We start from the raw sequence: 20,751 nt of genomic DNA on the forward strand, positions 1-20,751 counted from the left end.
CCTCGCCGCCCTTTATCTTTTATAACACCACGACGCCGCTGGTCCAGAGAGCATGCACAATGTTGAGCCCACGGCCTTCAATGCAAATGTGGACCCATGTCCAGGATAGAGAAATGAATGAAATAACGACCGGAGAGCCCGCTTTGGTCATCAACTCATCAATTAGATGAAACAGGTAATGAATGTGGATGGGAAGGAAAGAAAGGAACGTAGATGCCACAACGGCCAGAGTGAAGAGGTGAAGGAATGTTGACCGAACGGTCGGGTCAGAATGAAGTGGTTATAGTCATGGAATCATTTCGCAGACCGACGCCCAATGGCCAGTCCAGTCGAAGACATTATGGCAGAATTACAGAAATTCATCAATATTTCTCATAATCAACCTCTCATTCCCGGGTGGCGGAGACCGCGGATCTGCTATCCGTGACCGGAACCGCAGTCCGTTGAGGCCATCATCCTCAAGGACATCGGAAGCCGATCGCGAGATAGGCGCGGCCATGAAATCCGTCGTCCTCGGTGAGAAGAGAGCGTTGGATTCCTCAGACCCTTCCCGCACGAACATATCGGTTTTAGCCAACGAGCACGGCCCGGCTTCGGCGTGCCATGCGGGTGGTGCCGATTTGGCAGGTGTGATATCACTTGTCAACCCGGTATGAAAGCTCTGACGTAGAGGCAATGGCCGGGGTGAGATGCTTCGTTTGTGCGAAAGAGACTTGGTAAATCCAAGACTCTCAATTGACACGGGCGTGGTCTGATTGGTGGAGGGCACCGACAAAGAGCTCATCGATGCTTGCGACATCGCATTGGACGAATGGGGTTCGACATCGGAGTATACACTCTCGTTGCCAGGAATACAGGTCTCGCCCGACTCTCGCTTATCGGCTCGTGAGCGCCGCTGTTCGGTGAGCTTTGGTGAGCTTTCGCCGAACCACTCTTCAGGGGCGGCTTTCGACAAGCCCCCACGGAGGAGGCGGGAGCGGAAATCCGTCAGCTGATAAATGAGACTCATGTTAGGGCCAACCCAGCGGCTGCGCTCCTTGACAATCTCGTACATCGAGTTGAAATCCAAGTCTCGGTTCTTGAAAAGACCGTAGGCGATCACCAACGAGGCTGATCGGCTGGCGCCCAGCTGGCAATGCACAAGGACTTTCTTTCCATCCGCGATGCGAGAGTCAATCAGCTCGCATAGTGGGTATAGATCCTCCAGGATCTCCGAGTTATGATCCCAGCCGACGTGGACATATTCCGGTCCCGGTGCTTCATTCTTCGGAGTCGCCGGCAGCGACGCCCTACTTTGGGGGTATTCAAATGCGGATTTGAATGATGTTTCTGAGGCGGCGGTCCATGGCTCCGCAATGGATAGGCGCTTGGGACTGATGGACCCATTGCGCAGTGCGCTCACCACGGTTTCGGTGCTGGTGCTGGCCTTAGTAAACGGGTTTGCGACTTCCTTGGCCACATTCACAACAACATCAAATTCGGATGCTTCTTGCGCAGTCGGTTCTAAGTAGAGGAAAACGCCTGAGTCGTAAATCTGAATGGGCCCATTGGGATAGCCTCGCTCGCTACGCCGCGTCGATTCTCGGGAGTCCAGATGATCATCCTCCTCCTTCAGCTCATGCAACACCCCGCCAGAAGCGGAATCCTCATCTTCTACAGTCTGTAGGGGTGACAAGTTGCTCTCCGACGTAGCCGAGGGTCGCCGGGCGCCATGATGCGTCATGGGCCGAGGTAGCTGCATGCCACCCTTGGGACCGAAAGAAGGAGAAAAGACAGAGGTCAGGGAAGGCGAAGATTCGGTATGGCGCAATGAGTGCGGGGTGGGAGGAACCAGCTCAGTGATGTTGTTGGAAAATGACCTGTCGAATCCCGGCGTGCGGATGGTCAAGTTTGCTGGTTTGCGGCGCATACCCTTCAAAGGCACGTGCACGGGAGACGGGGGAGCGGAGAGATGGTGTGAGGTCCCTTCAACCATAGATGCTGTTGCGATTGGTGGGCGCGACTGGGATGGTGGCGGCATCCTCAGTGAGAGGTTTTTGAGGTTTCGTGCCCGCCTGCCTGGAGAATCGGGCCGTGGAAGACTAGCGCCATCTGAAGCTGGTTGGGAAAGGCTGTTAGTCGACGAAGACTGGCTTTCGAAGTTTCGCGCCGGGGGCATGGTGAATTTGTTGTTGAACGCCAACGGCATGGACGAGGGAGATTCGGGAGAGGAGCTGGGAGATGTATCCGCCACAGATGGTGAGTCGAACGTTGAGATGGTAGTAGTGGGCGAAGAGTCGGCGGAACCTGATGTCACGGAGGAAATACTCGCACGATGTCGGAAAGGAAAGGGACGGCGGGTTGAGGTATTGATGGTGACATTGGTGGGCAGACGGAGAGGTTTGAGTGCTGTGTTCCGCGCCTCCTTTTCGGGGAAATCAAGCGTCCGCCCGCCAAAAACTGACATGAAGGAGGGAAACGAGTCCGGGAGTGTTGGAGCGCTGGTCTGCACCGGCATGGTTGTTTCTGAGCTTGGTGAGATACACCTACGTTTGAAAGGGATCGTTGCCCTTTCCGGATCGCAGCTGTAGTGAAGAGTGGGCGCGAAGACTGGGGCACAGTTGTTGTGACCAGCTCCAAGAAAACAAGGTAGAGTCGCACTTGCTACCAGCGCAAATGACCTTTTGTTTAGACAATCAGCTTCCATGTTTCAGCGTCAGTTGTTGGTTTTCGGCAGTAGAAGCAAGCACAGCTGCAAGGAGAGTGAAACCGGTTCGAGGATCGGCCAGCTTCACGAAATGAAAACAACAGAGCTAGTAAGGTCTGTGGAAGCAACAAAGGAGAGAACAGGATCGCATATGCAAGCAGAAGCAGAGATTCGCAGTTGATGTCCTAAATGGAGTCCGAGATCAGGAACATACCAAGGAATGCTGCAAGAGAAGGATATCCTCTTGGGACCAGTCAGTAAAGTGTTGAGGTGAAGGATTGGAAATTGAGAGATCTCAAATCAGAAGCAGCGACCAGGACATGAAGTTGGAATCAAGGAGAGAAACAGAAGCTTTAGGTATAGTTCTTCATGAAAGAGATTTGGAAGTAAGTGAAAATGCGACTAGGGTTTGGGGAGGGAGAATTGCCGCCCGGGGAGAGTAACAAAGTGGGCAGTCGTTCCTCCGGGGAATGACGACAGAAAACGTGGGTGGGATTGCTCTCAGTCGCAAACGACTGCCCACCACCACTCAAAGGAACGGCACGGACAAGTCGCAATGCCAGGCAGGCAGGTGGAAAGGGTCCCTGCGTCAAGGGAAGAGGGAGGGGTGTGGGAACTGGGAGAGAGGGGGGGGGTTGTTCAACAAGAGGGGGAAAAGAAGAAGAAAGAACAGAAGGGAGGAGGAAGGAAGTATGTAAGAAGAGGAGATTCGGAGGGAGAAGGAAGGAAGAAGGGAAAAAATGAGTGTGAGGAGTGTGAGAGCGAGTAATCGGAGAGCGACAGAGTGAGAAACAAGCCTCTGGGCTCGATGTACTCCGACCGTCTGTCTCAGCAAGACTTGCTGGCACAGAGCAAATTAAAAAATCGAAAAAATAATGATAATATGGAATAATCAAAATGAAGGACTAAGAATAGCGATTCATTTGGGAAAGGGCGACGAGCGAATAAGAGAGAGAGAGGGGCGAGTAAAGTGAAAGTGAGTGCAGTAAGTGAGTGAGCGAGTGAATGGGCGAGTGGAGATCCAACCGGCCGTGTGTTGCTGACAGCACGCCAATCAGTGGTAATGACGAGGAAGTGGAGAAGATGTTCTGCGTTCTTCCTGAGCTTCCCATGGGCTGCAGCTCTAAATTTAGCCGCCCGGGTTGGTTCTCTCGCGATGGAATGTGCATATCATGGGCGCCAACTTCTGCCTCTTCCCCCCCCCCTCCCCCACAACCACCCCGAAAGTGGCATATCTTGGCCCCGAATGTTGGGTTTGAATGTGAAGGAGAGAGAGGGGAAGAAGAGAAAGGGAAAGAAAAAGAAAAAGCAAAGAAATTCAGAGACTCATCTCTCAGATATTGAACAGGGGTTGAAGGGGAAAAGAGAGAGAGAGAGGGGGAGGGGGGAAGAAGCATCCCTAAAGGGAACAGACAGATTGTGGAATGCCTCAATCCCATAGTCCGTTGCAATAGTGACACTGGCATCTCACTTTGCCGGACACAACCTCTTGAACCAACCAACCAACCAACCCTTTTTAGGTTGGAGCTCCAGGTCTGGCCTTTTCCCCTTTGGTCCTCCCCTCTCATACCCTTTCGGGTCTCCATCATAGAGTCTCATGCCAGGCAGAGGGTAGTGATGGTGCAAGTGTCAAATCCAATAAGAGAATTGAGACGGAGAGAAGGAAAAAGAAAAAAATAACAATAACAAAAAAGACGACCAGGAGAAAAGTCAAATGGCATTCCCCACAAAAGGGTACCGTGGGCGAGGCGGATATAGAATGATTGGTGGGCAAAGCAGAGCATCGAAGAGAAAGCAAAGGGAGAGAGGGAGAGAGGGGCAGGGCAAAGAATGGACGGAGCTAGTAGTCCACACTCCACGGGAGAGACATCAGGCAAAGAAAAAAGCATGAAACGATAAACCAGAACACTAGATCAAAATAACTCATACACAAGACATAACAACGTACCTATCAAGCTGCTTCCTTCTCCTGGGAAGTAATAGAAAAGAACCCCTTGGATCTTTGACAGGTGCCAGGCCAGGCTGGTGATGGTCAGGTCCGTCCGGATCTATACCACCTCAGGGCAATACTAGGTCCGGGCTGCGATGTTCGTTGCACAGCAGCTGTCGCTTGAAGAAGTCGAACGCAAACAAGCAAGCCCGGAAAATGCAATGACGCTGAGATCGCAGACAGGAAAACAAGAGAAGTCAAGTCAAGTCAAGTTGAGGAAGAAAAAGAAGATTCAAGAAGACTTCCAGAAGTCACACAGAGATAGGTCTGTCTGCTCAACCCACGAGCAGGTCGTTAATAATAATAGTGATAGTAATAGTAAATGCGCCAAATCCAAGGAGACGGTATCCCAGCACCGGTTGCACAAGATCAATTCCGTATTGGGGAGAGATTGACCCGCTTCAATGGGCGTGCACGGTTCTCGCAAGAAAGTAAAAAGAAGATGAGTTTGCTTGTTGGGTTGAAGAAGGGTTGGTTTCTTTCGGGTCAAGCCAGCTTGAGAAGAAATCCAGGTTGTCAACTTTCTCGACTAACCTAACTGAACTGTCACCGGGTAAGCACACGGATGATCCCCTCCTTCAACCAGGAGACACAACTGGAGAGAAGAAGACAAGCAAAGAGACATAGAGTAGATAAAGAGCCGGTCGGGAGGGGAGGGGAGGCATGAATCGGTTTTTCACTACGTAGATGCGGAGGGCGATTCAGCAGGGACCTCTCTCTGGCGCCGAGGCTTGGAAAAATTGGCAGCGGCTCTCTGGGCCCGTAGCAAAGGTGAAACGCAGAGGCTGACGGGCTGGGGCTAGTGCCAATTCCGCTAGTCTCTCTCTGCCCGTCCGTCTCCCCTCAGGGCTCCATCCATTTCAGGTCCCAAGCAAGTTTCCCCTGGAAACGGTGGGCCGTCCGGTCCAGGCAGTGGGCCAGGAATAACTTGCCCGAGTCAGGGGAGTCAGGAACGAGCATCTTGTCGTCGCTAAGACACAGCACACATTTTTTTTTTTTTGGTTTTGGTTTTGCATGATCTGACGATTTCCCCTGGACGTCTCATCCATGAAGAAAAAAAAGAAGAAGAAACAAAAAAACCATGGTGACTACGGAGTACCGTCCCAGACCCTTCGGAACTGTTTCAGCATGGAAGGTTGGGAAAGTTGAGACAGCAAGGCATGAAAGTGGCCGTGGCACATTGCAGCTGAAACAACACCCTGAGAGGGCGCGCGCTAAGTCAATCCAATGAGAGGCGGCAGAAAAGAAGTTCGGCCGGGTTTGAAACAAACCAACCAATGCTAAGCCACTAGTTCCATCGCCCATCACGTGTGCAACATCGCCTGTCACAGGCAGGGGAATAATGAGGGGAACCTAAGAGCAAGAAGGAACGAGAAAAAAAGCGCCAAATCATCTTCCTTCTTTCCTTGTATCGTCGAGATCGGCTATACTGGGGATGATTGGCTCTGGTCAAGGGCCGCCTGGTCGGTTATGCTTCAGATATATCTACATATCTCCATATCTACACAGACATTCCCGAGGACGATGATCGTTCGGCGCTGGTTGACCCCATTCTCTTGATAGCACAATTCCTTTGCAAATGCTGTGTACATTGGTATGGTACACAGTGAGTGTCTCACTAGCCTCCATATCCTTGATATCGCTCAGCACTTGATGCTGCTTGTCTCCGCAACTCGAAACCTGAGATAGCTAGCAATATCGACAAAAGGCTTTGCACTCCTGTCACAATCGAGACACACTGGGTAACTGATGACCTGCTACGTCACAGATTCTGGACGCACCATAGGTAGAGCTCCGACTTTCTGGCATGACAAGAAACTCGAGAACCAGTTTCTGCTGCCATGTTGCATCCATGATCTGCATCTGACGCGATCGGCTCATGGCCACAGATCGTCGTCGGTCGGCTCTCCAGGACTGATGTGCGTTGCTGCACTGCGTCAGCTTTATCATCCCGCGCAAATCCTCTTGACCGCAACCTCCTGTCTTCCCCACGGTCTGCAGTATGTGTAGCACACTTAGGTTCGTCCCTCACCAGCCTTTCGTGCTGACTCGTTGCCATCACTCAACATCATTCCGTCCAATATCCAGTGCCTGGATCGATGTTACGGATTGAGAGAGATTTGATGAGACCAGACCCCTCTGCGCCCGATTCCACGTGGCACAAAACGTCTATCTGAAACTATGGGGCCAGGAAAATGCCATGGCTCAGAACAGAGAACCACTTCAACTTGGACCGCCCGTTCGGCTTCACGTCGGTGATTAATGTGGGGGGGCGATTTCGCGGACTGCGGGTTGCTGAGCCCGGCCATGCTCCTTTAACTCCAATTGACCCGTTGTGCCATTTTTCTCTTTTGTGAGGACGAGGCTTCGGTAATCAGCCGACAGTGTGCCCAGATGACAATTTTTGACTTGACTTGGAATCTCGAAAGCATTTCTACTGATCTTGCTAATGCTCTTAGTTGATGGTGTTTCGTACCGGGACGGTCTGGTGCCTGAACCCTAAGAAGCTATGACTCGCTAAAGTTTCGAGACGCTGCCGTTGTCTAAATGCCAATGGTCTCTACGTAACATGTTGGTCTCCAAAACCCCCCACAGATCAATTCGTGCAATCATGCTCAACTCGACTGTTGGACTAAGCGTTTCCAACCAACACGCAAGACTATCCCGTCTCCTGCAACAGGATTACCTTTCCAAAGGCTGAGCACTGTTGCAGTCTCAGCTGTAGCCTAGCAACCAAGCGACCAGATTTGAAGGATTACACGCGCCACCCATCTATCATAGGCAGCGATCTGAATAGCAGCGCTCGACACGAGACTTAAGCAAAGCCTCCCGCTGCCGTCAGTACCCATTCACATAGTGTCTTCGCTAGCGTCGGTCCGATTTTTGGCGGCTTGCGTGACGGCGCCCCAATCGAGCTTCCCCAACCTTAAGTCAGATCGGATCCGAGCCATATACTGACTGATCTCTAGTCGAAACACCCGAGCATCAATAGTCCGGAGGCTAACGCAAAGCTCATCTCCCATTTCATGAGGCTCTATTCGCCGAAAGGAAAGCTCTTTCTTGTCTGTGCTGAGCATCACTGGCTATTATAAAGTAGCAGGGAGCTATCATGTGGCATAATCGTAGAAATTGGATCCCTGGACCCCGGGCCTGGACTCAAATCGGCCGGAAGACACAAAGGATTTCCGGGCAATACGAAGGCTGCCAGTGCACGATGAAGGTCCCTGGTCTGAAAGATACGTCGGAGGATAGCTGAGACAATCGTCGGCAGCTGCCTGTTATCCGGACCTTGCGCCATGTCACGGTTCTACCACCTGCGCCTAAGTATGAGTAGAATCCTGAAGGCCGTGATATCATCTTATCGCTAGTGATGTATTACTGAGTCACTTTGCATAGTCTTGATAATTGATAAAGATAACGAGAGTATCGAGCCGAAGGCAACGATCTTCCCCGTTATGAATAAATATACTTTCGTTATGCTTGCATGACTGTTGACCTTCGAAGCACTCTCATTGTATGTAAGCTGCATATGACGGCCTCCCCAGATTTTGCATGTCATCTGGGGCAATTCCAGTTTCTTTCAAGGTTGTTCCCAAGGAACGTCGACCAGTTACCTGGCTCTGTGCTCACCTTCCCAGTTGACGGGGCTGACACTGCTGGGAACCAAGGTTTGACCACCACTCCGAACCATGGTTTTAGAAGCCCCTGGACGTTGCTAGAGAAACTCACGTCGAGATTGATAATCTGTAGTAACGTTAACAACAACGGTGTCTGCAGAAACTGCTGCACAGATTCCTTTTCCCTGAGTAACCTCCCTGGAGAGTCAGCCCTCTTACACCAGGCTGCATGCTGACCAGCCAAGGCAGATGAAACCGGGAGAAATCGTCTCAACCCGCTTGGTCGGACACGGGGTAAATGATATCACCAATTTTTATCTCTTTTGATTGTTTGGTTTGATACACAGGCAGTTGGTCATGATATCCCTCCCTCTTTTCACTCGATCATGATTCAGATGTAAATATCCGAACCATTGAGGGGAACGTACAGACTGGGTCCAGCCAGCCAGCCAGCCAACCAGTGAATCAGTTGTATTCCAAGCAGTTGCTGTCGGCCAGCCACCAGACCACAGACAGACAGACACGCACTCAACTCACTCACTTACTCGGTCACACAACTTGTCCCGTCCTTCATTTCCCTTCTTTTCCCTTGCCCTCCTCCCCCCAGGCCCCATTCAGCCCTCGTGGTGTTTGGTCTATTTATTTCTTCTCGGCTGCTATTGCGTTTGTTCCCCTTGAGCCGCAGGACTAGTTCATTAGTTTATTATTAGTAGTTGTTGTACTTCGTAATACGCGAAGAGATCGATGTCGCAGCAGACTTTTCTCTTCTGATCATCATTCGGTCCACCACAACCGATAAATCATATTGTATTTTGGTCGTTCGTAATCAGTGTGAGATTAGAAGAAAAAAATTGCTTGTTTTGTTCTTTTCCTTTTCTTACTTTTCCTTTTCTAATTTTTTTCTCTCGTTCCGCCTGCTTTTGGTTAGGAGAGATTCCGATCTTTGCAGATACATCTCTCTCTCTCTCTCTCTCTCACCCAGTCAACTGATCAGCAGATCGATCTGATTGATCAACGAGGATGCGTGTGGATGCCTGACCACCACCCGTTGCAGAACTGCAGATGTCCCCAGACGCATCCACGGCTGCTGGCAATGCAGCCTCTCCTCTCCTCCCCTCTTCTTCCTCCTCCTCCTCTTCCTCTTTCTCCTCATTCCCAGCAGACCAGCAACATCCCAACACTCGTCGACGACGAAAGACCGAATCCGCGGTGAACCAGCCACATCTCCATGTACATGTACCGCATCAGGACCCGCATGAGTCCCTCTGTCGCCGTTCCATTGTCAATCGTGCCAGGACCATCACCTTCAGTGCCGGATCGAACCCACGTCAGAGCGAAGGTCCGTCCGTGACGAGGTCGAAACCAGGAATGCGCCCGACAGGTGTAGGTGTAGGTGTAATGATGGCGGCCGAAAGCCGTGAGGCGGGCAGAGCAACCGCGCTAAAGACAGCGACTCCCGCCGCCGGCAGCTGCGACAACAACGACTACTATTCCCCTTCAGCTCGTCCCACTGTACCTCGAACCACCACCACCACCACAACAACTTCAACAATTGTTTCACCCACCTCTTCTTCCTCCCATTCTTCCTCATCGGCCGCCTTTGCTGCTGCTTCGCATACCTCTTCTCCCTCCGCTGTTCCTCGTCCCCCTCAGAGCCGTTTCAGCTTTGAATACAAGTATCCTCTTCGCAAACGAGCTCTGACATCGTCGCACACCAGCGCCGCCAACGCTTCCGTCCAGAACGGCGACGACACGCATCCGGGCCCAGACCCGACTCCGACCCCCCAACAACGCACCATCCTGTATGACAGACCCCGGCGGTCAGTCCCCAACTTCCATTTGTCCCACGTTCGCGATCCAGCGGGGTTTGGCTATCGACCAACATCACCTCGACGGGCCGTAGAAAACGAACCCGACTCTGCGCCACCCCTTGACGCTCCCTCGACGGTTCGCGCGACGAATCCAAATGCACCCAAGCGTCGAAAATCCTCTCTTTATGATCAGCAGTCGATACCAGACGTGAACGATAGAATGTCCGCCTCCTCGGTGGTTTATGCTCAGGGGCGAACGCCGGCTGACGAGCGCAGTCGCGGTGTCGATGGGTTCGACCGATACAGTCAGTCAGGAGACGGCAACAAGACGCCGGTCGCAGATGATACCCGCGCCAAAAACGAGGATATTTTTCTAAACATTGCGAGATCGGATTCTGGTCGTCGCGATTCGTTCGGGCGATCAGAGCTTCGACGGGTGAGTCGGAGGCTCTGAGCTATTTTGCTGTGCTTTTCATTTAGTGATTGTGGGAATCTTGGAGCTAATTTTCGTCGGATCCCGGCACTTACAGTCGCGATTCAGGATGTCTGGTAGTGGACTTCGTTCATCAACCTCTCGTGTTTCGGAACAGATGCCTCACCCCGAGCAGCTTCGCTTGAATACTTACGATAGCCCCTTGCATCCGCATCAAGAATCTCCGTCCACCCCCCACACGGCCGCCCTATACTCTTACTCAGCTTCCGCCCATCCACTGGATGAACATAGCCGCCCGTCCAGCTCGGCCTATGTCCCCAGTTCCAGGTCCGCAATTGGTCTACCACGAAGTCGACTGGGCCGGTTCAGTCCCGAACCCTTATCCTACAGCCCCGAGTCCTACCCTGAGAGACGCGGTTCGCTGCACGAGTCCCGAGCCTATCGCCAATCGACCCTTTCGTCTATTCGAGGCAGCCGACAACCATCCAGCTCGGATGTGACCGAACGCGCTCGATTCGAGTCCGAGCGGTCCCGTCAAGATGGGACGGAATCCACCTTGTCTACAACTGCGCCTTCCACGGTCTGGGATGAGCTCGAAGATCTCAAGTCCCGAATCAAGAAGCTAGAATTGACCGGGAAGCTGCCGCCCTCGTCCCAGGAAGCGATCTCCTCCGCTTCTGGGGAACGGCCGGGAACAGCCACAACGACTATGACTACGGTGTCGTCTTCACCCAGGCGTTCCCACAAGACAAGCACTTTCTCGGGTGAGGCAGAGGGCCCTAGCCCTGTCCATCCGCTACTACAGTCGGCTTTGGTCAATGCGAAGGACGTGCTCAGCAATGAAGTCTACGCCGCTTTGGAGGTGACCGCTACCGACGCGCTAGCGCTCTCGACTCTGCTTGGATCCAACAAGGCCCCATCTGGTACTGGATCCGTGGTCAATGGGTATAGCACATCTGATAGGCAAGCAAGACGGAAAGCAGACAGCGTTTGCCGCAGTTTAACCGAGCTGTGCCTTGCTTTATCGGACGAGCAACACCGGAGACAATCGGCCTTAGTCGTCAATGGTAGAGCTGAGGAGGAGGAAAGACATGCGCACGACGACGACACGTTGACCCCGACGCTGCCTTTTCGTCGAAGCACGACTCTTGATTCCGATGGGCTAGTGCGACGACAGAGCACCAAACGTGTAGGTAGCCGTTTAGAGACCCGTCGATCAAGCGTCGCAACTGCCATTCCTTCCCCGGAGTCCCAGCACGGCGACCAAAACAACGAACCAGTCTCAGAAGCGAAAGTGACCCACTCACCCAGTTCACCGGCGCCCACTCGGTTGAGTCGACTTTCGACTTCGTTACGGACCAAGCGACACCGGACTGATGATGAGGCCCTTGTTGAACAGACCCCGCAGGTTCGCTCGCCCACAAGAAGTATCGCGGACCTTAGCAGCGCAGCAAACAACTATCGCGTATCGCCACGCCAGCGCATGTCTCATGGATATACTGCGTCCCAGTCCAAGGCTATTGCAACGCCGGATCGCAACCCTAGATTCTCGCTTCAACCTCAACCGTCGCAACTGCCTCAGCCTCGGACGCCTACCCTCTCACAGTCCGCGATTCCTCTGCGCCGGACTTTGATGACTCCAAGTTACACCCCTGCCACTGCGCGCTCGAACATCCAAGCGGGTTATCGTCGGTACGGTGCAGCATCTGGGCTGAGCTCTGCCACTAACACGAGCGATGGATCCATCGAGGAGAGCGTCTTATCTCCACGACCAGAAGCTTCCCAGACTCGAATCATTGCACCCTCGAGCAAATTAGCTACGAGTTACACTCCGATCAGCCAAAACCGAGTTCGAACCAACAGTCTAGGCGCGCGGAAATTTGGGCTTCGACCGCGGTCACTTGCTGTGTCAGATGACGCTATTAACACGTTCGATGACCGAATTGATTAAATCCATCCACGGCTCTTTTTGCTTCTTCTCTACCTCTCATCTCAAGAAGCTAACGTCGTTCATGCATACACACCTCCCAAACACCTACTCCATATCACGCAGCGCCTCATTCTTGGTACATGGATTGATTTCAGTTCAGCCGGCGTTTCTCTTATGATTTTGATTTTGACTCTCCCAGGATCGCCATGGAGCATTCTTGGGGACGTCTGTACGAAGTACTACCCACCTGCATTTGCACATGTAACGAGAGACTTCTTCCGATGCACTTACTCCCACTGACTCGACCGGTCATCTCCGGCAAACTTTCTGATTGCAAAAATGCCTTGCGTGGCACGATGAGATCTACTATGCATTATACGAATTTACTTGTATCTGTCTGAGCGATTTCCTCTATATGCTCCCTCGTTTCTTTCGTTCTTTCTTTCTTTCTCATTATCTTCTTGCCGTTCATTTCTTTGCATGATCTCGGCCAATACTGCACATACATAGACGAGCCTGGAGGGAGTTCGGAGATTTCCACTTCCGGCCTCCGGGATTGGCCATGGTCCAACCCACCAAAGGACTTGAGATCTCAAGCCCAGCACTCTCCTTTCTTCTTTCGTCGCTATCAGATTCCCTTCTTTCCATTCGTTGAACCCCATCTCATTGTTCCTACAGTCTTACCGATTCCAATATGCTGTGTCCCCTGTCACTCACAGCCCCATCCAATCATTATCACAGATCCCATGATACAATGTACAGTACTGTATGTATCCAAGGTCCCTCCCAGGGCCCAGGCATGTTGTTGTTTTTTAGGGGCATGTACAAAATTTTAGAAGATCTTGTCCATAATGCACTAGGGGTTAATACGGATTACTCTGTAACTTAACTAACAATGAAGTGATGATGATGATGATGATGATGATGATGATGAGGATTTTCATCTCATGCTCGGCTTTTGCACTGTTGGCTTGCGCAGATTGTCTGAGAAATGCTCCTATTACTTGTGTGGACACCTTGATCGGGAATGATATCTTAGCACCTCTACTACGAGTCGTTGTATATATGCCTATCGGCGGTTGCAGAGCGAGCTGATCACTTGACGTACTGTATCGTAGCTAGTAGTTATTCACTTGTATGACTAGTGAAATGGCCTTCCTTGGGTATCTATCTATCGACCACACAAGCACACAGTCCATCAATAAAGCGATGGTGAATGCAGGCTATTGACTTCTACTATAACGGTATACGATATTTGAAGGTGGATCCACACAATGGATGAGAAAATTGGGGGATTCATATTGTTCTGTTTCCCATCAAAAAATTTGAGCTTTCAAAGTCCTGGTATACAGATTTGGGGATGATTCCATTGAGCCGCGCGGAAGGGGAATTCCCAGCATAGGTTGCAGGAAGGAATGACCATACAAGGCATTGGAGGTGTCAAGTGGCCAAATGCTTGATGTATGGAAGCTCGGGTATGATAGGGAGAAAGAGAGAGAGAGAGAGAGAGAGAGAGTTGCAAAGTAAGATAAAGTGAGCAGGAGCAAACGGGCGAATGAGGGAAGAGGGACGATACATCACAGTTTGGGGTTAAGGTTTGGTAGGTTTTATGTTAAGGAGGTGTGGGGGGAGGAAGGGTGACTTTTGCGGAAAGCAGAGAGATTCGCAAGGATGTTGATGGTTACAGGAGGAAGGGATTAGATCAAAATGCTGATGTCCCCTCCAGAGGAAAGGGCAACGAAGCAAATAGAAGCACAGAGGCACGAAATTATCATGTAACGGATGGAACATAAACATCAGCTGCGGGGCATAACGTCGGCAGTAGTTCTTCCGATTTCGGATTCATTTCTTCTTTCTTCGAGTCAAAGCGATCATGGAGGATCACATAATACTGGTATCTGACAGGCATGCATGGTCCACCTTAGCAACGTTCTTGCTTCTTGTAAAACCAAGGAAGCTGCACATATGAGATTATAAGGTAAAACAAATAGGACCATATGAGAGAAAAAAAAAAGACAGCGTCAAGAATCAAAGTGGTTAGCACAAGCGAGAGGGAGACATCGCGCGATTATGTTCTCTGGGAGGAAGCGCATAAGGATTCGGGTGATAGCAATGTGGCGCGAGATTTGTGCTTAAGGGTTGTCTGATGATAGGACTTTACTCCTGAGGAAGCTGGCTGCGGCGAGTCTTCTCGGCCTCGAGGTTCTCGTACAAAAGATAGAGAGCCTTCTCGTTGGCCTGGGCGCTGCCCATGATGGTGAACATGCGCTCGCCCGTCTCATCGTGAGGAGCCTTGGCAATAGAGATCCGAGCTCCAGAGCTTCTACGGATCTCAGTGATCTTGCTTCCGCCCCTGCCAATGATGCATCCAACCATGTCGGCGGGAATGCTGATGTTCTGGGTCTGAATCTCCTCGCCGTCTTCGGTGACGAGAGGGTAGCCGCGGTTGCTGGTATCGGGGTTGGATCTTCTGCTGTAGCTGCCGGACTGGTCGCTGAAGTCGGCACCGTTGCCGGTGCGATTGTAGGGGCGGCTGCTGTAACCATTGCCAGTGTTCTGGTTGCTGGCAGAGCTGCTAGTACCGCCGACCGAGGAGCGAACAGCAGGATTATACAAAATAGTGCCGGTTCCGCGTTGCCAATCGTCGATGAGGCACTTTCCAATTTCCCAAATAGCCTTCTCGATGCCCTCGGGGGTGCCCTGGACCTCAACGATGCGCTCAGTGGACTGAGGCAGCATTTCCTTCTGCGCAACCATGCGCACGCCGGACGCGTCCTGGATGTGCTTGATCTTGAGACCTTGGCGTCCAATGATGGTACCCATCTGGTTGTGGGAGATCAAGAGACGGACGGCTAAGGATATTTTAGCCATTTGATAGACCAAACGATAAACTCAAGTGCGCGGGGTTCACTTACGGTGGGTGCCATTGTTGGACACGACGCCTCCCATGCCCATCTGCGGGGCGCCCTCAAGCAGACCCTTGGCGACCAAAGCATAGGCCCGAGCAGTGCCGTGCAGGGGACCAGTGACGGTCAAGACGCGATCGTGAACTCCAGGAACAACCTTGCTCACACCAGCCTTCACACCGGTTTCGTCACGCAGGTCAGCAACATTCTTGCCGGCTTTACCGATGATGATACCGGCTTCTTTGGAGGAGACGATGGCGCGGAGAGTCAGCGTGGACTGGGCGTATTCCTCTTCAGTCTTGGGGATGATTTCAATGTCACCCTCATCCATCATGTCAACGGCGTCAGCCATGTTCTCATCAACCATGGGGTTCTCGTGCAAGTCGGAGGCGTCCATGATGTCAGGAAAGTAGAAGGTCGAGTAAGGAATCGAGGAAAAGGTGATGATCGAAGGATATAAGCTCTCGAAAGAAGAACTTCACCTATAGAGTCAGCTTCACATTGCCCAAGGAGAAGCGGAGGGATGACCGTGGTTTTCGTAACGATCTGACTAGGTAGCGAAGTGACGGGCGAGGAAAACCCGACCTTGCGCCCGATGGATCGAAGGCGGCCGGTGGTCTTACCTGGAAAATCAACGAAGATAAAGGCGGGCGATAAAGCGGATATAATCCGAAGAAGAGAAATCGAAGGAGGGGGGGGGTGTGTGGTGAAGAGGGGTGACGAGATCGATCCTGAGGGGTTTTCGGCGGGCGGGGGAAAAGGTGGAGGATGGGTGAAACGGGAGGGGGATAGAGGAGGGCGAAAGAACAAAGAGGGTAGCGGGAAGGAGGAAGAAGAGAGGGATAGAGGAATCAGGGGAGAGGGAGAAGAAGGAGATGGAGAGAGAGAGGAGGGAGAAGAGGCGGGAGGGAGGGGATACGGTACGGAAGAGGAGAAGAAGTGGTGGTAGCGAGAATAGAGGAAAGGTGGAAGAGGAAGAGAAGAGGAAGAAGGAGGAGGAGGAAGAGGAAGAGGAAGAGGAAGAGGAAGAGGAAGAGGAAGAGGAAGAGGGGAGGGAGTTAGGAAGAGAAGGTGGGAGCAGCAAACAGACGGACAGAGAGGCGCAGAAAGGCAGGAGGAGGAAAGAAAGAGCTTGGAGAGAGAATAATGTTCACAAAGCGGGTAGGCAGGCGGCGCTGGCTGGCTGGCTGGCTAACTGGCAAAGTGACTTTTTAACTAGCACCTACCCGCTTCACTTCCTTCACATTATCACTCCTCCGCTTCCTCCACATTCTCCCCTTCCCTTTCCCTTTCCCCTCCTTCTCCTCACTCTTCAATCTTCCCTCACTTTCAGGTATCTTTTTGTTTCTCCTCATGTCCCAATTGCTGAGTTGCAAATGTCTCTCAGACGACTCGATGGTGGTGGTGGTGGTGGTGGTGCCACTGCTTGTTTTCGTTTTCACTTGTACTACTCTCGGGACTGTGATTACTACGACTACATCTCCCCCTCGTGCACAGTCAATCGCTTCGGTTTTCTAAGGGATTGTCTGAGAGCTCTTGACAGCAGATCTTCCGTGCATTGAATGCGATGCAGATAGCCTACTTATCGACCTCAAAGATGACCTTCTGTACCTTCATCGCATTGAAGAGCTCATAGGCCTCAACGGCCTGTGAAAGAGGCATGATCTTGTCCGCCATAAACCTAAATATACTAGTCAGCCAAAACCGCTGCAAGGTCTGGGAATGAACAAACGACGCGACACGTACCCAAGAAGATGCTGGTTCTTCTTCAAAACTTGCAGGGCTTGCTCGGAAACCGAACGCACAGGGCATCGTCCCATTTGGACCGTCAGGTTCTTGCCGTAAGCCTCACTACCAGTCCATGGAATCTACACACAGATGCGAGTCAGCTTTTACCGACAGGACAAAGACCACCGGGAAACTTACCTCGCCATTGTGAACGCCAACACTGCTGATGGTACCAAACGGCCGCAGCAGATCGAATCCGGTCCTCAATGCCGGACTCAAGCCCACGACCTCGATGACCGCGTCTGCGCCGCGCCCGTCCGTCAACTCTTGGACGCGCTTGTCCAGACCGTCCCGGTCGGTCTGGAAATTCCAGGGCTCGGCTCCGAGCGACTTTGCTAATTCAAGTCGCGCGGGAATCGAGTCCACCGCCAGTAGATGCTTAGGCTTGTACTCGAGCGCATTGATCAGAGCACAAAGTCCGACTGGCCCGCAGCCGATGAGGACGACCGTCTGCTCTGCAATTTGCTCTGGGGTGGATGCCTTGAACGCATTGCGCGCCGCAAAGTAACCCGTAGGGAAAATATCGGCCATAAGCACCAGAAGCTTGTCATCAACACCTTCGGGGGCCTTGACCACTGTGCCATCCGCATTGGGAATTCTGATCTGTTCCGACAAGTTCAGCCTCTTCATCGCTGGGGATGAACTGACCCTCCGCCCTCAGATCTGCAGAATCTACTCACATATTCAGCCTGAGCGCCGTCGAGGTTATCGCATCCCAGCAGGACATTCTGCTCACAACGCGAAGAGTGTCCCTGAGTGCAGTACCAGCATTTGCCGCTGACCAACCCATGAATCAGCATAAAGATCGAGTTCCCCGCTCCATAGCCACTCCTTGAGACCAACTCATCCGTCCTCCTCTCAAATACATTCCGCAACTCCTCCCCTGGCCCCAGTAAACCACTACCACCACTACTACCAGAACAACACTAGCAGCACCCAATGGAAGAGGATCACTCACCAAGACGTGGTAAAAGCGCTCACAACCGAATCTCCCTTCTTGACCGAGCGCACCTCATCCCCAACCTCAACAACCACTCCGGTAACCTCATGTCCCATCACAACCCCTTCCCCACTCGGCTCAATTCCCCGGTACACATGAAGATCACTAAAGGAAAGCACTCATCAGTAAAGGCTCGAGATCCTCTCATAACGACCCCAATCCATGAAGCTATACCCCACGCCTAAACCCATAATCAACAATACCCTTCCCCTCCGACCAGCCTCCAGCCTCCAGCCTCTAGCCCAGGAAAACACGAAAGTAAAAAAAAAAAAGAAACTCACCTCCCACAAAGCGCCGTATACTTCACCTTAACCACCACATCCCTCGCGTCCTGTATCCGGGGTACCGGCCGTTCCTCCACCGCGACCTTGTAAGGGCCGCGGAAAGCCACCACGCGCATGCTCTGTTGTTGTTCGCCGGACATCTCTGGCAGGTTTGTGATTTCGATGCTGAAATTCTATGTTGCAATCTGCTTCCCCAAACACAAAATGAAAGATTCCGGCGTCGCGGGTTGGGAAATGATATAGAGAAGAAAAAGGAACAAAAAGAGAGGGCTTGGAAAAAGATTTCCCTTTCCCCTAACGTGAACGTGCCCAAAGAATGCCCACCCACTCCGATAGCCGGCGCGGGCGCGGTAAATGCGGCCGCGGGTTGCCCCTCCCCCTCCCCCCTCTTGATGATGCTTGGGTGGGTCCATTTTTTTTCGTACGTAAGGCATCGACGACTTTTGGGGGGATGGTCATGAGGGGTAATGTCGAGTGAGGAGCTGGAAGGTGCCAGCTATTAAAGTAATTGTTTTGGCTCTGTGGTGTATGATTAGGGTGTGCGGAGGTTTATGGTGAGGTGGAGGGTTTTACTGGGAGACTGTAGATGTGGATGCGAGGTAGGCATATTATTGGGGTCATACTCTGGCGGGTGCGGACGTAGATATACTACTCAAAATGTCGAGGCGATCTCCCCGGGTCCTCGAACCTCAACAACCTAGTGCAGATCATGCAGGCTGTAGTACACTACAAGGCGAGCTGGAAATGCCTGCCAAACTTGTCATGATGACTCAAAATGCGACCGTCGAAAATGAAAGAAGACATTCTATGACCTCCAGACCACATTACATGGAGGTAAAAATAACGTAGCCACCAGCCTATAAGAGCAGCCAAGCTCCGCACATTCAAACTACCAGCTCATGCACCACTTGACCATCCATTCGAGTCATGAACTGTTTGTTATAAGTGTCGGGCGAAACCCTCGAGGGTGGGAATCAACTGGAATACCGCCAAGCCAAAGTCAAAGTGTTTGTTTGCTCCATTAGAACGCCGTCATATCGCTCAAAGAATAGCCAAGATAGTAATAAACAATCGCTCACTGAACGAACCAGTCTTCAGCTCTCAACCCACAGAGGCGCAATGGGGCCCCATTTTAGAGACATGCACAATCTCAAGGCCATGTGTGCATGTGGCTATGTCGGTTGAGTCTCTCCGTGGCCACCACCGTTGGGATCAAGAGACCTCAGCACACAACGCACAGGAGCTCCTCCTCTAGAATGAATTTCCCCTCCTTGTATTTCTCGCTCGTCTCGTAGGCCTTGTCGTATTTCCAACCGACCGTCTCCTTGCACTGTCGACAGGCGATATCGCGAACAATATGTCTTCCGGTGGTCATGCTCCGCTCCACCGCCTCGGTCTGGGTGACGTTCACGACGTTGTTGAAGAGGTATGCCTTGCCATGCTGGCCGCGGAAATTCTGCAAGGTTTAAAGAGAGACGATGGTCAGCTGCTGCTGCTGCACTCAAAGAGATGGAAAGCAACGCTAAGAGATCGAACACACATACTCGACTGATGATGTCGTCGTAGTCGGCCAGGTGGGTTTTGCATTGCTTACACCCAAAGATCTTGTTGGAGGTCAGGTAAACGTTGTATATGAGACCCATGGTGTCGTATCCCGTGACTGCCTGCCCACACTGCCCCCGGTGCTATTTAGGTGCTGTAGTGTCACAGATTTGCAAAGGTGCAGAATCACGTTCGAGGGGATATAAAGCCAGAGATGCAAGTCGGGAAGTGAACAAATGGTTCTGTTAGTAAGTCTTGAGCCTTGGAATTGAGTCCTAGCCTTTCCCCCCTATGCAGATACGGTTGGCTTGGTTGTCTTATCGTGCGTGCACAAACAAAGGTTAATCTCGGTCGAGGATGTGATGGGATTTTCGACTACTGTGTCAGAAGACTAGGGCAAGAGAACTCGAAAGGGAGATAATTCTCAGGTAAATTTGCAGGGAGACGACTGTTTCTCCTGGTCTGGGCGTGGAGTGGTTGTGATGATGATAAGCAGCTGCGGTGGAAAGGACCTCGGGAATAAGCGGAGGTGCAGCCCAGACCAACGGGCTTAATTATGGTTTAGTTGTGGCACTTGGTTGATCAGGAAATCCGAGCAAGTGGACGAGAGTGGATTTTGAAACAGAGTCAGTCGAGAGATAGATCACTTCTTGCCTTCCTGCAGCCAGGGGACAAACGGGATGAGGGGAAGGGGGGAATGGGGGAATGGGGGAATGGGGGACAAAGATGAGATGAATGAGCCGGGAGGTGGAGTGGAGGCTACC

General features: G+C 51.9%; 7 protein-coding genes across 7 annotated transcripts; 2 read left to right on the forward strand and 5 right to left on the reverse strand.

Annotated features, from left to right (window-relative positions):
- Nucleotides 1–130: 130 nt before the first annotated feature.
- On the reverse strand, nucleotides 131–2,955 carry dspD (putative protein-tyrosine phosphatase). Its single transcript, XM_040939326.1, has 2 exons — nucleotides 2,901–2,955; nucleotides 131–2,643 (listed from the first exon to the last, which is right to left on the reverse strand). Exon 2 carries the CDS (start codon nucleotides 2,495–2,497, stop codon nucleotides 350–352), a length of 2,148 nt encoding a protein of 715 aa, XP_040799630.1. The 5' UTR covers nucleotides 2,498–2,643; nucleotides 2,901–2,955; the 3' UTR covers nucleotides 131–349.
- Nucleotides 2,956–3,487: 532 nt separating this feature from the next.
- BO72DRAFT_163101 (uncharacterized protein) lies at nucleotides 3,488–4,636 on the reverse strand. The gene has a single exon (XM_040939327.1). The coding sequence runs from the start codon at nucleotides 4,273–4,275 to the stop codon at nucleotides 3,592–3,594; it is 684 nt and encodes a 227-aa protein (XP_040799631.1). The 5' UTR covers nucleotides 4,276–4,636; the 3' UTR covers nucleotides 3,488–3,591.
- A 4,719-nt stretch (nucleotides 4,637–9,355) lies between these two features.
- BO72DRAFT_469896 (putative LPXTG-motif cell wall anchor domain protein) lies at nucleotides 9,356–12,488 on the forward strand (the record flags this gene model as incomplete). The annotated part of the gene is made up of 2 exons (XM_040946986.1): nucleotides 9,356–10,540; nucleotides 10,635–12,488. The coding sequence occupies 2 exons, from the start codon at nucleotides 9,356–9,358 to the stop codon at nucleotides 12,486–12,488; spliced, it is 3,039 nt and encodes a 1,012-aa protein (XP_040799632.1).
- Nucleotides 12,489–14,471: 1,983 nt separating this feature from the next.
- On the reverse strand, nucleotides 14,472–16,118 carry BO72DRAFT_449597 (KH domain-containing protein). The gene is made up of 2 exons (XM_040945063.1): nucleotides 15,383–16,118; nucleotides 14,472–15,319 (listed from the first exon to the last, which is right to left on the reverse strand). Exons 1-2 carry the CDS (start codon nucleotides 15,768–15,770, stop codon nucleotides 14,625–14,627), a joined length of 1,083 nt encoding a protein of 360 aa, XP_040799633.1. The 5' UTR covers nucleotides 15,771–16,118; the 3' UTR covers nucleotides 14,472–14,624.
- Nucleotides 16,083–17,047, forward strand: BO72DRAFT_163247 (uncharacterized protein). Its single transcript, XM_040939328.1, has one exon. It carries the CDS (start codon nucleotides 16,249–16,251, stop codon nucleotides 16,933–16,935), a length of 687 nt encoding a protein of 228 aa, XP_040799634.1. The 5' UTR covers nucleotides 16,083–16,248; the 3' UTR covers nucleotides 16,936–17,047.
- BO72DRAFT_513031 (alcohol dehydrogenase family protein) lies at nucleotides 16,952–18,990 on the reverse strand (the record flags this gene model as incomplete). The annotated part of the gene is made up of 6 exons (XM_040949458.1): nucleotides 18,443–18,990; nucleotides 18,120–18,266; nucleotides 17,838–17,938; nucleotides 17,300–17,793; nucleotides 17,120–17,241; nucleotides 16,952–17,054 (listed from the first exon to the last, which is right to left on the reverse strand). Exons 1-6 carry the CDS (start codon nucleotides 18,583–18,585, stop codon nucleotides 16,952–16,954), a joined length of 1,110 nt encoding a protein of 369 aa, XP_040799635.1. The 5' UTR covers nucleotides 18,586–18,990.
- A 677-nt stretch (nucleotides 18,991–19,667) lies between these two features.
- Nucleotides 19,668–20,088, reverse strand: BO72DRAFT_497897 (putative Yippee zinc-binding protein Moh1; the record flags this gene model as incomplete). Its single annotated transcript, XM_040948731.1, has 2 exons — nucleotides 19,668–19,901; nucleotides 19,990–20,088. 2 exons carry the CDS (start codon nucleotides 20,086–20,088, stop codon nucleotides 19,668–19,670), a joined length of 333 nt encoding a protein of 110 aa, XP_040799636.1.
- Between the last annotated feature and the right edge of the window lie 663 nt (nucleotides 20,089–20,751).

Source organism: Aspergillus fijiensis (assembly GCF_003184825.1).
Source record: "Aspergillus fijiensis CBS 313.89 unplaced genomic scaffold BO72scaffold_35, whole genome shotgun sequence".
Taxonomy (NCBI): domain Eukaryota; kingdom Fungi; phylum Ascomycota; class Eurotiomycetes; order Eurotiales; family Aspergillaceae; genus Aspergillus; species Aspergillus fijiensis.